We start from the raw sequence: 14,744 nt of genomic DNA on the forward strand, positions 1-14,744 counted from the left end.
TTGATTTTAAGTGCAGTTCTACTGCTCTTATTTTAATAAGCTAGCTTGAAGCACACCTTAGTATGTTCCTTTGAAACTATAATAATGTGGGTAAAAGTGCTAATGCAATATGCAGTTATACAGTGTAATTCAGTGTTTAGGCTTTGTAACAGAATTATGAAGAATTGCAAGACATGGCTTTGCAACTTAAGCTCCGATACGGTATTGTCTGACCTGCTGTTCTTGAATGTTGTCAGGTTGATGTTGTATTTGACTGATGTGCAATTGCCTTAAGGCTGTCAAACAGGTCATCAAAGTAAAGATAGGAGTTTTGGTCTCTGCTGAAAGAGCACCCACATCAACAGGCTTTGAGCTGTGTGTCTTTAAAGTGGAAGGATCATCTTTGATTCTGGGGGTCAGCAGGTAGGAGTTAAAAGGATAAAGCTTGATTTTTTTCCACGGTGACCTTTGTTCAAAAACACTCTGCCAAGTGGCAGCTATCGTGAGCGGGAATCTGGTTTCAACCCTGAGAGGACTTCATCTGGTTCGCACTGTAACGGCGGGAGAGGAGTTCTGTTACAGCTGCTGAACATTTCCAGCTCTGGAGTGTGTTGGAATTTTGCTTTTTATGACAGATGGTTAACAACAGCTAAGCAAATGAGATGCATTAAATCTTAGAACCATTTTATATCGCAAAGCAAAAAGCCCTTTAGCCTTTTATTTTTACATGTGCAAAGTAACAGTAACTCATACTATTGTTATTGTGTTTTATGCAGTAATTAGTAACATTTGTGTCTGATATGTATTAGCAGTCTTTAAATGCTGTGGGAAAAACTCCTATCAGATCCCCTAGGGAAGGCATGTTGTGTGTTCTAGTAAATCTGCCATCCTGTGTTGCAGATCTAATACTTCAAATGTAGTACAGTGTGTAGGCCCCTACAGGAACACTGAAGTCACATTCATGTGTAAAGTCATTTTTTAATTGTATGATTAATGTTATATTAATCCCTTTATTTTCAGTTTTTGTTATATAATCATTTAAGTTCCAGTTAGCCTTGTAACAATGATTCCCAAATTTATAAGGGTAAATAAAGGCATAAGGAAATAGGGGCAACACACCTTCCCATCACCTCCATAGCAACCTATGGGAGTGTGTCAGATCAGGCCGGCAGATATCTGGCGAGTTGCAGAAGTTCCTGTTCTGTTGAAGTTCAGAAGCCTGGCCTACAAACACCCTCAAGAAATATGAATAAAGAAATTTCATATATCTTCTTAAAGCTCCCCAGAGATTAACCTCCTCTACTGGCTGTGAAAGTCTGTTTCAGACATGCGCAATACTGAAGTGTAAAAACGTTTCCTATTTTCCATCCTGAATTCATTTCCTTTTGGTTCCCACTTTTGACTCCATTTCCTTGTTTCTCTAGTGAGTCTGAAGTAGTCCCCTGAATTGACATTATCCATATCCATTATCCATATTTTGTAGACTTAGATCGATGTTCTGTCTCCTTTGTTAAATACTGGAGATTGAACTCTTTTAACAATCCTCTGAGGCCAGGAGTGATCTTCTTGCTTTTCTTCTAGCTCTTTCTAATATTCTTTCCTCATGTGGTGACCAAAACTGAACACAGTATTCCAATTCGTGTCTTCCCTTGATTTAAAATGTTGCTGTATGTACCCAAGCCTTCTGTTTGTTTTTTTATTGCTGCCCCTCACTGTCATCTTTCGAGGTTTGGACATACAGTATTTTAGGAATGAATTTGTTTTCAGCTTAGAACATCCTTGTGCAACTATGAATCCTTCTGTTCCCAGATCACAGTTTGTAAGCTCTGCCTTATTCCTGCACTGTCTGCTTTTCCAAAATTATAACCACTTATGTTAGACTTTAGAAATTTAAAGTGCTTGTCAGAAGCTACCATTTCCAAGAGCTTCTATCAAATTAATTCATTAATTATGAAATGAGTAGGTCAATATACACATCTTTCCCAGTTGGTGCCTTTACGTAGTGCCTTAATAAGTAATCATTATCCATTTGAACTTTACCAGTTTCAGCTTTGTATTCCCCAACACAGTATCCCAAGTTATGTGAAAAACTGAATCTCCTAATAATATGACCTTTCCTATATACCTACTGTAAGTTACTTGTACCCTTACCGAGTTGGTCCTTGTTAAGATTCTTGTGAAACCCTTAGAACCTCTCCCGCCAAGTGACCCATCCGTTAAAGGCGCTTGAGTGTAGCTCTGTGATTTCAAATTAAACCAGGTTTGTATCACTAACTGAGCCCGATATTCCCACAAAGACGTGTATACACTGTATGTGTACATGTGATTCTGATGTGTGTAACCTTATTTTCTACCCTGTTTTTCAAGTGGAAGAAGTACTGGTTTGTCCTGACTGACCACAGTCTACGATACTATAAGGATTCCATTGCTGAAGAGGTCAGTAGCAACATGAAGTTTAAAAAAAAAAGAGGTAAACCAGGTGATCTTTGAAACTGTTTATTGTCTGTTAAGGTATTGATAGGGATAAGATGTAGATTGCCTTATCTATAGCTTTCCCAATAATTGTGAAATGGAATGAAATCTATCACACATGCTTGACACAAAGATCAATATGTTTGGGGCCACACCCCCAGGAAGAGCTTGGAAAAAGCTGAAGTCTTGAGATCTACAGAATAGTGAAGGAGGTGATAGGGGATAGGTGACTTATTTGTCCTTCTGTTCCTTATGTTGTAATTGAAGTTGACTGACTGTTCTTATGTGCATTGGGTACACCAAAGTATTTCATTGGTATAAAATACTCCCTTCTGATTTGTTACTTTCCTAGGCAGCAGTTACATTTTTCAGCTGCTTTAGATTTTCATTGATATTTTCGGTGAATAAGATTAGGCAGTGACATGATTGGGCAGTGGTTGCCAATGTTGCCTTGTAGCACTGAGTTTCACTCAGTTGTGCTATGTGCATGGAGTTTCAGTCCAAAGACATACTTGTAAGTTAATTGGCTTCAGAGAAAATTGGCCCTAGAGTGAGTGTGTGCCCTGCGATGATCTGGTTTACCATCCAGGGTGTATCTCGTCTTGCTAAGATAGGCTCTGACTCCCCTCTCACCCTGTACTGAATTGAGAGGTTAGAATTGATGGATGGAACATTAACACTTTCCAACAGCTGTTTAATGACTATTTGTTATACGTTCTACTTTTCATCCACACTGATGCACAAATCTGGTGGTTCCATAACCTTTATCCAAAATTATTTTTGTCATCAGCTGTCCACGTTTAACAAGTTAGAATATTATTAAAAGTATGACGTATTGTACCTATCACCTGAAAGCTGTGTTAGCTTGTTGATGGTATACTAGCCCTTAGAAAGTAATAGATAACCACTGTATTAATGGTGGCTAGATGCCTATTACCCGCTGTCACTAATGAATAACTACATCATCTACAGTATATGTTTCACTACTGAGGCCTGTATTATGAATGTATTAGTCAAATGGTAGCACAAAGTAAGCTGTATTTCAGAAATATTGTCTCATTTACACACATCAGAACAGAGCAGATGAGAGTTAATACAGGACCTGTGAAGGTGTGCATGGCTTTTTTCGATTCCCTGTCTTTTCCTTGATTTTCAAAGTTTACTTTGCATCAATACCATTGATCATTGAGGAGCAAAGCATCTCCTGACAATCCGGAATCTTCCTTGTTACAAAGAAGGCTGTCTGGTTTGTTTCTATTAAATGTACCATGACTGGGATAATTTGTGCTGGTATGCAGCAGCTGTACTGAATGGAACCACATCTTTGCATTTTAATATAGGAGAACATAATTTGCTGACTCCACAATAGTGTGTGTTGAGTCAAATACCACAGAGGCATGATGAGCAGAGAGCCTGTAAAACAGTGGGTTGTGCGATGTGGTCTGTCAGAGGATACATTCCTCCACACCCATCAGTGGTACTGAAAAAACATGTGGATTGAAAACTGAGGATTGCAAGGACTTGATAAATCTGCGCCTGCCTCCTATGGCGAGCTGCCACTCTCTTTAGGCCTCATATTTTTCCTGGTGTTTTTCAGGCCTCTGACCTTGATGGAGAAATAGATTTGACCACCTGCTACAGTGTCACGGAGTACCAGGTTCAGAGGAACTACGGCTTTCAGATCCATGTAAGAAAACCATCACTGAAACCCCCGATCAGCAGGAAACAGTAGGCTGTTCTACTGGTCGGCATTCTCTGTAAATTATAAAATCAAATTTAACATGTTCTTTTATGGAGCCAATAGGCTGTAGGTGTTTGGGAGACCCATTCCAACCACCCTGAAGTGTAGTCCCCACCTGGAGGACATGTAGCAACCCTTTTAAGCCAGGAACCCCAATGAACAGTAGATCTTGTGCAGGAGTAAGAGATAGCCTCATAAGCTGAATAAAGGGGGAACTTTTAGGAAGGCCAGACTGCAGCCAGTGTGCAATTTAGCCGGTGGTCAACACCATTACACAAGCACTAAAACCTTTAATGACCAAGTAGCCAGGAACTCAGTGTATAATCTTATCTAATGCTCAGAATCTCTTCCAGAACAGTATCTCTGCTCACCATACTGGGGCACTAGTTTGGAAATTGTGCTCCAGAGGAAAAGTGCCTGGTCCACCAACACCACTTGCATAGAAACCTGGTTTTTCTTCGAGTTCTCTCTGCCCAGTTCTGACCTGTACTGACCTAGGCCTATTTAAGCTTTTGAGATCTGTTGAGAACAGCCTACAGGGTGACAATGCTGCCCTCGTGTAGGCCAGAGTTTCACCTCCTTTAATATGACAATAATATGTAGGAACTGAGAAGTAAAGACGCATGGAAGAACAGCCATAGTTTTCGTGGGCTGTCCTACCATTATTTTTTCTCAGTGTTGGTGGGTTGTAGGAGCTCAGAGAAGAAGAACTTCAGCAGTGCTAGTGGGGTGAAGGAGTTGTAATGACAAGGCCTTTTGTAGTTTCTTTCTGTGCTTCACTGACATATGAATATTTTGGGGCACTCATCTGGCTACTTAATAATTTTGCTGCCTTACTTAATCTTACATTTTTTCATGCAAGGAGGTAGTCAAGGTGTTGTGGTGAACAAGTTTAACACTTGCTCTGTAAATATTCTTTTGCCATTTTTTTTCAGACTCAAGAAGCTGTGTACACACTGTCCGCTATGACTGCAGGAATAAGGCGAAACTGGATCCAGGCAGTTATGAAGAATGTGCGCCCCTCCACTGCTCCAGATGTGGCTAGGTCAGGTTTATTCCTCTACAACATTTTTTGTTTTTTCACTTACAAGGATCTTTCTGAAAGGTTCCAAACAGCTTGTTTGGGAGTTAGTAGTTAATTGTTCCAAGGATCTCATCTGACTGTTCTTAGTTGAAGCCTGGGTATCAGCTTCAACAACATGGCTGGGTAGGTTGTTCCATGATCCCACAACCTTTTGTGCTTGTCTTGGTTTTTCCATATAGTTTCCACTTGTGTGCTCCGGTTCCATTTTTAATGATGTCCACTGAGTTGACTTTTGTCTTTCCCTTAGAAGATTTTTTAAATAGAATTTCAATAAAAACTATATTGGAAGTATTCCTAGACTGTGTAAATACAATCATTATTGGTAGTGTTGGTTGTTTTTGACTGGTACAGTTGTGTCAAAGGCAGTAGCATCCCTTTTATACAGATGGACGTTTTTCAGGAGCTGTGAGTCAGTCAGAGCTCTTCTGATATGGAGTAGAGCAGGCTTCACTCAGACATGGATTGCTTGCCACCAATCACCCTAGGACCTGACATCTGCAGGGAACCTGCAAGCCTGCAGTGACATCAGAAAGGTTACAGACAAGAGGAGGCCATTCAGCCCATCTTGTAAACGTCTTGCCGTCATTGAGATACATGCCACTCCACCAGCTCCACTGTGGTGCCTGGAGCAAGTCCGAATGATGAAGGGCAACAGGTTCTGGGAGAGTGTGTCCAAAAGTTATTTCACACAAATATAAAATAAACAGTAATTAGTGGTTCTAATCTTAAAAAAAGAAGTCAATCTGTTGTTTATGCAGCCTTCCTGATGACTGTGGCTCCATCACGCCCCTGGACTCACTGCTGAAGCCCGACGTCACGCATGACTCCCCCTCCTCCGAGGCCTCATCCGCGGAGAGGGACCCCGGGCAGAAAAGGAGCCGGGCCCGGGAGAGGAGACGAGAGGGGCGGTCCAAAACGTTCGACTGGGCCGAATTCAGGCCCATTGCTCAGGCCATGGCGAAGCAGCGGACCTGCGGAGTGGACGCGTTGCAGTTGGACCCGACCGACTTGGAGCGGACGAAGAGGCGGGAGGAGCGCAGGAAGAGGTACGAGGTGGTGACCGGCACCCTGGAGCCCACGGCCGGCCCTGCCGCCGACCCCAGCCACATGGACGTGGAGGGCTGTGGCGCCTCGTCCGCGCTGGAGAGGCAGCGGAAAGTGCAGGACGAGATCGAGCAGCACTGGCAGCAGGTGGAGAAGACCCCCATAAGGGAGGAGCGGCGCGTGCCACTGGCCTCTGCCTTGCAAGCTAAAGAGACAGCGGAGCTTGAGAGACTGCTGGACAGTTACAAGAAAGGGGTAAGTCTTCCAGCCACACCCTGGACTGCTTTATATTCCAGCTCAGAAGAATAATGGGGAATCATCTCTGATGCTTGGTTCTTATTATTCCTATCTCCAGTTTTTCCAAACCTGATTTAATCATTAATCTCAGATACTTATTGAGGGTTAACATTCTTTCCGATTTGCATACTATGAGCAAGAGAATTAGTAGTCGCTGTTATTCATTAAAACTTATGAGCCTTCTCGAGCAGAGCTAGAGGGAGGTGAAAGTGAGGTCTTTAACTGAAGAAATTCAAGGTCTTTGATCACTGCTGCCTGACCTTACACTAATCAGTCACAGAATTGGTGATGCAGGTACATGTAAGAGACTTCAAGAAGTCCAAGAAAGCGTACTTCCAAAGTAGTAAACTAAAAGGGCCCCAGCACAAAATGACATGATAATGCTACTTTAACACTTTGAAAGGGAGTTGCCTTGGTGAGAGTTCCAGAGATAGGGCGAACAGGTACAGGAATAGATGGACCACTTTATCTGAGCTCAAGAGAACAAAGCCCATCCTCAAGCTGGATGTGGAATCGAATGCACTTTGACCTGGCTGTTGCTTCGTAGGTAGAAGAGCTGAGAGCTCAGCTGGAGAGCTGTCACCAGCAGCTGGCTGATTCCCATTACCGCAAGCTGGAACTGGAAGCCCAGCTGAGCTCAGCGCTGGAGCGCGAGCAGCACGTTCGCTCTGGTTACATTTCGCCGGTAAGCTCATTTCTCCCAACCGCTTCCTGTTACACAAAAGGAGGAAAGAGGTGGGGGGTGGGGGTGGCATTCTTTTCCATTAAACAGTCTTTGCATGTTTTATTAAAAAGAATAACTGACAACTGACCAAAAAAATAAATAAACAGCTTGCATGGGACAGCTGCATGTTTCAGGAACAGAGGTGGAATAATACATTTTGAGCATCTGGCTCCTCTTTGTTAATTTCCTCTTTTCATGTTCAGCAATGAAATACAGAGGACAAGCGTTTGTATGGCAGCAGTTAAATCTACATGCTACATACAATTATTAACATGAGGATTTACATGGATCATGGGACTGGTTCTTCTAACGCTTGGTAGCTGAACAAGCATGATTTTGTTCTGATTACTCCCTGTGGGAGTTGCTGTCATGCTAGAGACTGTTTCTGAAGTGTTTTGTAAAAAAGTGACGTGTATTTTGTTCTTATGTCGTGTGCATGCTGTTCAAAGGATTCATGATGTATTAACAACTAAAGTAGACAAGATAATTTATATTTTCACATTTAAGGTGAAGAATAGTTACTCTTCATGACTAAGAATAAGTAGTTAACATTTCATACATATTGTGAATTACTGTTTATTGTTTTTATTTAAAGTAAAGCCTATTCTCCATTTCTGTCAGCTCTTCCTAGCTTGTTATAGTTTATTGGTGGAAATTGACTGAGATTGCCTGAACGGAGAGGCTAAAATTCATTCTAAGCTTGTTAGCGCAAAGTTTGATATTTGTGGTGTCTAGGTCTTTAGTTGGGATTATGCCGTTTGCCTGGGTTTTATTTGGAATGCTCATATACTCGTTTTCTAGTATGCCTTTGTTGTTCAAATATTTTTAATTCAGATATTGCGTTTATATAGTTATTTTTCCATAGTGAAATGTGCTACTGTTAATGAACCATAATGACTATAGAGGTTTTTAACACCTTAAATGACAAAGAGAGTGACACTCAAATAGAAGTGCTCTTTTCTTTGTTGCCATTCTGAAATGACCGTGTTTTTATTGAGTGATTTCACATTTTCACATACTTAGCGTGCTGTAGATTCTTCCTTTCCCAGAGTTTGGAGTTCATGTCAAGAGCATTAAGAATGAATCCACTGAAATCCACGGTTAAGTTCACAAGTTACTTTTTAATAAAAGAATTTGTGTGCAGTGTTTATTTAGAGCCACATTTTTTAATTAAAACTTTCAGTTTAAACTTATATTTAAATGTTTTACAAACTAATGTTTCTAGTGAAGATTTTTTTGTTATTCAAATTACAATTACATTAGAAAAATAGTTTGGAGGATTATGTTCTTTGTTGATTCAATATTTCTAATATTCTGTACAAATATTCTAAAAAGCAGAAGCTAGAAAATACTGTAACAATTGCTACAATATGCTTTCTATTCCAAAGTCAACTACTTAGTACTAATTTTGCATTACTTACTTCATAAAATAACTCTTAACCATTTTTATGTGCATGTTCAGTTGTGATTTACTAACTACATCATTAAATCTCCTTTTTTCCAATTCTGTCTCTTGTGTTTTGCTTCATTTACACAAAGAATTTGGAAGTGTCTTCCTTTTAACCGGCAGAGTTTAATTTCTCAGACATGTTGTTTTTTGCATTGACGTTCATAGCACAGTATCTTGTTAATGTTATTTTTTCCAAAATTAGAATCTCAAAAAGAATCTACAGTTAATGAGCTTGTGACATCTGCTGAATGTTAACCACTATCTGGTCCCCTTTTCCAAGCTGGAGTCCCCACTGGGTCTCGAGGCTGAGCTTGAGTCCCAGAAGAAGAGGCAAGAGCTGATCAGTTCTCAAGCTCAGAACCTAAAAAAGAAGTACCAAGAAACCAAAGAGCTCCTGCAGCAGCAAGAGGTCAAAAAACGCAGCATGCAAGCACAACTGGGTCTTTCTCTCTCAGAGCTGTCAGCACGAGAATTGTCCCCTGCCAAATCTCTGAATACCTTCATCTCTGAAACCCAGGGTATCACAGATGCGCCTGGGGAGCTGACACAGACAGCCAAGAGGTTGAGTATAGTACTGCAAGACACCGAGGAGAAACTGGAGGAACTGCAGAGCCTGATCTCAAGTTCCCCCCTGACTGTAAACGACCTTGTGCGGTTGTTAGCCACTTACATGGGAGATGAACACAGGACTCCTGGAAGTAAGACATGCTGTCAAAAGCTGTACGACAGCCTGAAACAACAGCAGGACCTGGAACATGAGGCCCTGAAACAGAATCTGGCCAAGGCAGGGGAGAGCGTCAGAGAGTATGAAGCGCGTCTGCAAAGCATGGAGGGCATGCTGGGAAGGGTGCAGAGGCAAAAGCTAGATAATCTGAAGAGCTGTGTGGCGCTCAGGCAGATGGAAGAGCACGTGGAGCTAAGCGAGGCCACGGTCAAACGACTGGCCCAGGAGGTCGAGTTGTTAACTAACGAAAACGAGGTGCTGAATCAGCGTTATCAGGAAATCGTGAATCAGCTGACAGAAGCAGATAGGGAGATAGAGAGGCTAAAGATAGAGCTTTTTAATCAGCAGGGAGGACAGCAGTACCTGCAGGTGGTTGAAGAACTAAACAAGCTGAAGACAAAGCTGGCAGAGAAGGAAGCAGACTTTATAGATAAGGATTTCTATGAGCAGGAGCTGAGCAAGAAATCCCAGAAGCTGCAGGATGCCTTGATGAAGTTAGAAGTGTTGGGGAGCAGCCTGAAGGAAACGGAGAGGAAGCTGCATCTGAAGGAGGCTACTCTGAAGGGCCTGGGCTTCCAGATGACTGAAGACAATGATGCACAGCTACTTCTAGAGGAAAAGGAATGTCTTCTCAAACAGCTGGCAGGTGCCGAGGCCAGGATCGCAGATCAGGAGAAGCAGCTCGAGGTCTTAGAACAGTCCCGAGAGGAATTTGAGTCCCAGTATAGGGAGCTCAAATTCAAAAGGGCAGAGTCGGAAAGCATGTACAGCCAAAAGCTTTTAGAGGCAGAAGGTAAGATTAGAGAGCTAGAGGAGGAGATTGAGGGCTTGAGGAGGTCAGTGAGTGGGCATGGTTGCACAGAAAAGAAAGAAGGTCTTGCAAGTAGTGTAACGGATGAAGAGCGGATTGAGCAAGTAGTGGAAAAGATTAAGCTAAAGTCGGCAGCCCTTAGTAAAGTGTCCGAAGTGTTAGAGAAGGTGGATATTCGGGTGGGAAAGGTGGTGAGTGAATTGAAGAGATACGTACAGAGTAGCAGCTCCAGTTTAGAGCTATCAGAGAAAGAGAGTCCAGAAGAACATCAGTTAGTTCTGAGAAAATTACTGTTAGAAGGGGAATTTTGGGGAAATATGTTGAACAACCTGGAGGAACTGAAAGCAAACGAGCTTACTGGTAGTTTCTTATGTGAAATGGCAGAGAACGCATTCGTGGAAAAGAAAATGTTGCTTTTAGCACACGGTCTCATCCATCTGTCTGGGGCACAGCAGCCTGAGATGGGCTTGGAACTTGTTAACGATCTTAACAGAGCTTCTGCAGTAGACGAGGTAGGGAAGAAACAGAAAGGAAATCATGGGAAGGAGGAAACCATGCACAATTATCAGGGAGACACGGAAGTGAAAAATAAGGAAGACCTTTTAAATTTGTATAATTGGCTTGATAATGACACGGATAACGTAGTAAGGAAGGGTCTTATCCAGATTCTGCAGAGAAAAGTTTCTCTGTTGACCCACATTGCCTCCGCCATTCAGTCCTCTTCAGATGACGAGCTCGTGGCTCTGGGTTTGAGACTGTTTGATGGCTTAGACTTCAGAAGCCAAAAGGAGCCTTGGCTGGCCAGTCTGCAGGATGCTGTCTTGCAGGCCCAATTGTCCTATCTAATCTGTAGGTTAGATGTTCAGCATGACAAGGAACTTTCCAAGTTAAAAGAAACTGAGCCAGGAGCTGGGAGAACGAATGAAACGGACTGCAAAAACTGTGCTGAAATAAAAAGGCAAAATGAGGACTTCAAGATTAAAGTAGACACCCTGCACAAGGAGATTGCAGACCTGAGAAGCCCAATGGGTGTGGAGAACATGCCAGTGACACGCATCCAGATTGAGGGCGAGCCTATCGATTCTCTTGACAAGGCCATACAGCTGCAGGACATGGCAGCCAAACACAAGCGAGAACTCCGCGAAGTCAAGGACGCCTACGAGCTGGAAGCAGAGAAGCTCCGGCAGGAGATCGGGAAAGCAGGAGAAATCCTAAGGCTGAAATCGGAGGAGAACGTCAAGGAGATCGACTCCTTGACCGTCTGCATGGAGAACCTGAAAACGAAGCATGAGACAGAGCTGAAGAGGCAGCAGGAGAAGAGCTTGGCCGACAGGCATAGCCTGGAACAGCGGTTTGAGAACGAGATGGAGAAGCTGAAGGCGGAGCTGCACGGCAGTGGCGGTGCTGAAGAGAACAAGCCCCGCTCCATGCTGCTTCTGAAGGAACGGATCCAGGAGCTTGAGTCTCAGGTTACCGCCATGAAGGCCGAAATGGAGGACCGCAAACGTGAAGGAGACGTGTCATCTCTTCAGCAGAAATACGAGAAAGATCTGGAAAACCTGAAGGTGGAAATCTTATTGTTTCTGCTTTCTCCGTGTTGCCTTGTAACTCCGTGTGGCCCCACCTGATGTAGCTCTGCTTTCGTAACCAACAGTCCTGTAGTGTTGCATGGTGTTAACCCTGTATCTGCATGTAGTCCTTGACGTGTTTTAATGTGTACTGAGGAACCCATTTGCTCTCTCGCGTCACCACAATAAGTGTTATTCTTCCAGGTTTCCTCATCTGCAGTGGCTCGTCAAACAGAGTCCAGCTGTAGGTGCTCTCTATGAGTGTGCTTTCACTTCAGTAAGCAGGAGAGCAGGAGAAAGAAACACATATGTATGATCTTCCACACCACGCACACTGACTGCTCTTTTTAAAGCGTCCTTCTGTCCAAGGAGAGCTGCAGCTGAATTCATAGCTGCATTCAAGCACAAAATCCTCTGTTGTTCACGAAATGGGTTCCACAGAAACGATCTAGTATGCTTCCTAGCCTTACTTGTTGTACACCTGATGACCTTATGAGATCTTAAAAAGTATACAGCTGAACCCAGATTCAGCAACACCAGCGAAAGGAATTTAATCCTGAGATGTGAGAGGTCCAGAACTTTTTGTCTCCATTTTGTCTGCACTATTAGTGATCTCATTGAATCCATTACTGATTTAATTTTCCCAGTTTAACAGTATTGCTTGATATGTAGCCCTAAAGGACACCATATGTTACTAAAAGTGATTCTGCCAGGTCCAGGAATTAATGAAACTACTCTAAATCCACCATTCCATCTTTTTAAAATGCAATTGCAGACATTATATTGTGGTGTTTGGCTGTAACAAATGTTTTGGGTTCAGTTGTGTACCTTTTGAGTTGCTGTCTTTTACTAAAAAACATATGCTACCTTTAAACTCATCTTGTCTTCTAGCAGTTGTCTCCCTGTCATTAACTTGAAGACTATTAACAGAAATGCAATGGACTCACTGCAAGGTCTAACATGAAGCTGAGTACTAACTGCAGTGGCTGAACTAGCACTGAATCAAAGCTGGTTAAGTGTTGAAATTTTAAGAAATGCAAAACCATATCCAAAGATGGCACTTACTGTACAACACTGAATTATTTAACACCTTCAATCATGAGTTTGTCTAGTAGTCCATAGCTATTCTAGGCTCTTTTTCACAAATGAGAAAAGGAGATGAAGTTTCTGAAAGGTTTTTGCTGCTTCTTTTTGCAGTAGGTCAGTCGTGGGGAACACAAAACTACTTTTGAGCATAATAATGAGAGTCTTTTTATTTGTTAAATTTTATTGATGCTTTAATATTCTTCATAGACAAGTAGAATATTTTCCACTGTCAAGAACAGAACAAGTTTTAATTTAATTCTGAATGGAGTGTTGAAGGGTTTTTTTGGCCTAGTTTGGCCTACACACTGACGCTTTGGTTAAAAAGGATGTCTTATTGATGCAAAGAGGTTTGCCAACTGCCCAGATGTGCAGATGCATCACTTTCAGGTGTGACTGAAATACTGTCACATCACCTCTTTACCTCTATGAAGTTCACATCTGTGACCTCTGTAGTTTTGGGCAACAGCAGATGACGTCAGATTTGCAGTAGTCCACTATCCAGTTTTTGATCATATGCCCTGTGGTAATGCCATTTAGCTCGGATGGTCAAAACCTTAAAATGCTCAGAATGTAGCCCGTTTTTTCTGTAGCCTGTGCCGATTCCCCTTTTTCAGGTGTCATGAAAACAAAAGGGCACACTTTTCCAAAATATCCCTTAAGGAGTACAGCAGCTGAGCTTTACTGCGGCTTTTAACTGCATTTTTTAAGACTAAAAAATACTGCTTCCCTTTAGTCGTGCATTTTTGATTTTCAGGTACTAGTTTCAGGTATATGCATGAGTTTCTGCCTATTTACATATACCTTACTTATGCAACAGTGAGCTGTTTATTTCAGCTTACAAGATGGAAGTGAATTCTTTAGGTTCAGGTGTTAAGGGTGGTGGGAGTGTGGAGTATGCTCCCAGGCCATGATGTAGAACCCGATATCCTGGCTTCTTTCAAGAAATATCTGAACACGGTGCTCATGTCAATTAGCTGCTCATAACTAAAAGAGATCAACTGATCTTTCTTCTCTTATTTGTATCCTATCTTATGGTTAATTTGTTATTGTTGAAAGTCCGAAGTTGAGATAAATTGCAGTGAAATCGCTGTTCTACAGGTATGTTGTGGTTTGTACTGTCTATGCTGTAGTTCATTGGTTTCAGTGGTTTCTCAGGCAGTTTGCTAGCATAGTGTTTTCTATAAGGGTGGAGTATTGTTATTGATTGAGCTGTATTGGTTGTGAAATAATACTTATGTGTTTTGCTGTGAAAATCAATTCAGAGTGAGGTGCTCATAATTGTCTGATTGGGAGGGGTTAGTGGATGAAATTATTATTTTTTTCTATTGTGCCCGAAACATATTCTGTGTAATCAGAAGTCTTCTGTCGGTTCTCTGTGAGCTTTTAAGAGCTTTGCAGTGCATATGTGGTTCTGTGAGAAGCCACAGGTGTCACAATGCTGTTCAGATGGGAGAGAGGGTAGCTCGTAAAAAGAATCATACATGCATGCATTCCCAAACCTGGCCAAACTGTCAGAGCATATATCAGATGCTTGTTTTGTCACATTCATGAAGAGTTCGGTTATGTTGTTTGGGATCAGATGACAAGAGACGTCGTGTGGACCTGCTTCCGTTTCATTGTACCCATTTCAAGGACCTTGGAAATAATTCTAAAACCGAAACATGTAATTGGAATTTAATGTTTCCCAGTGCAAGCTTGTTCGTAATTAAAAGGCTGATCTTTTTAATGACGTAGTTTCTTTCCTGACTCCAATTTGTTGTGCTG

The 14,744-nt window shown here is 42.1% G+C and overlaps 1 protein-coding gene across 4 annotated transcripts in view; it reads left to right on the forward strand.

The window, feature by feature from the left end:
• The window catches only part of mprip (myosin phosphatase Rho interacting protein), a 75,041-nt gene that overhangs the window by 43,625 nt on the left and 16,672 nt on the right, over nt 1–14,744 (forward strand). For 3 of the 4 annotated variants that reach the window (XM_015356335.2, XM_015356334.2, XM_015356336.2), the window contains exons 11-16: nt 2,347–2,415; nt 4,049–4,138; nt 5,128–5,237; nt 6,035–6,575; nt 7,165–7,302; nt 9,072–11,891. In XM_015356335.2, coding sequence (XP_015211821.2) covers nt 2,347–2,415; nt 4,049–4,138; nt 5,128–5,237; nt 6,035–6,575; nt 7,165–7,302; nt 9,072–11,891 — 3,768 coding nt within the window. The remainder of the gene's footprint in view (nt 1–2,346; nt 2,416–4,048; nt 4,139–5,127; nt 5,238–6,034; nt 6,576–7,164; nt 7,303–9,071; nt 11,892–14,744) is intronic. The other variant, XM_015356337.2, reaches the window with a different exon arrangement.

The sequence above is a fragment of the Lepisosteus oculatus genome, chromosome 9, assembly GCF_040954835.1.
Source record: "Lepisosteus oculatus isolate fLepOcu1 chromosome 9, fLepOcu1.hap2, whole genome shotgun sequence".
NCBI classification, from domain to species: Eukaryota; Metazoa; Chordata; class Actinopteri; order Semionotiformes; family Lepisosteidae; genus Lepisosteus; species Lepisosteus oculatus.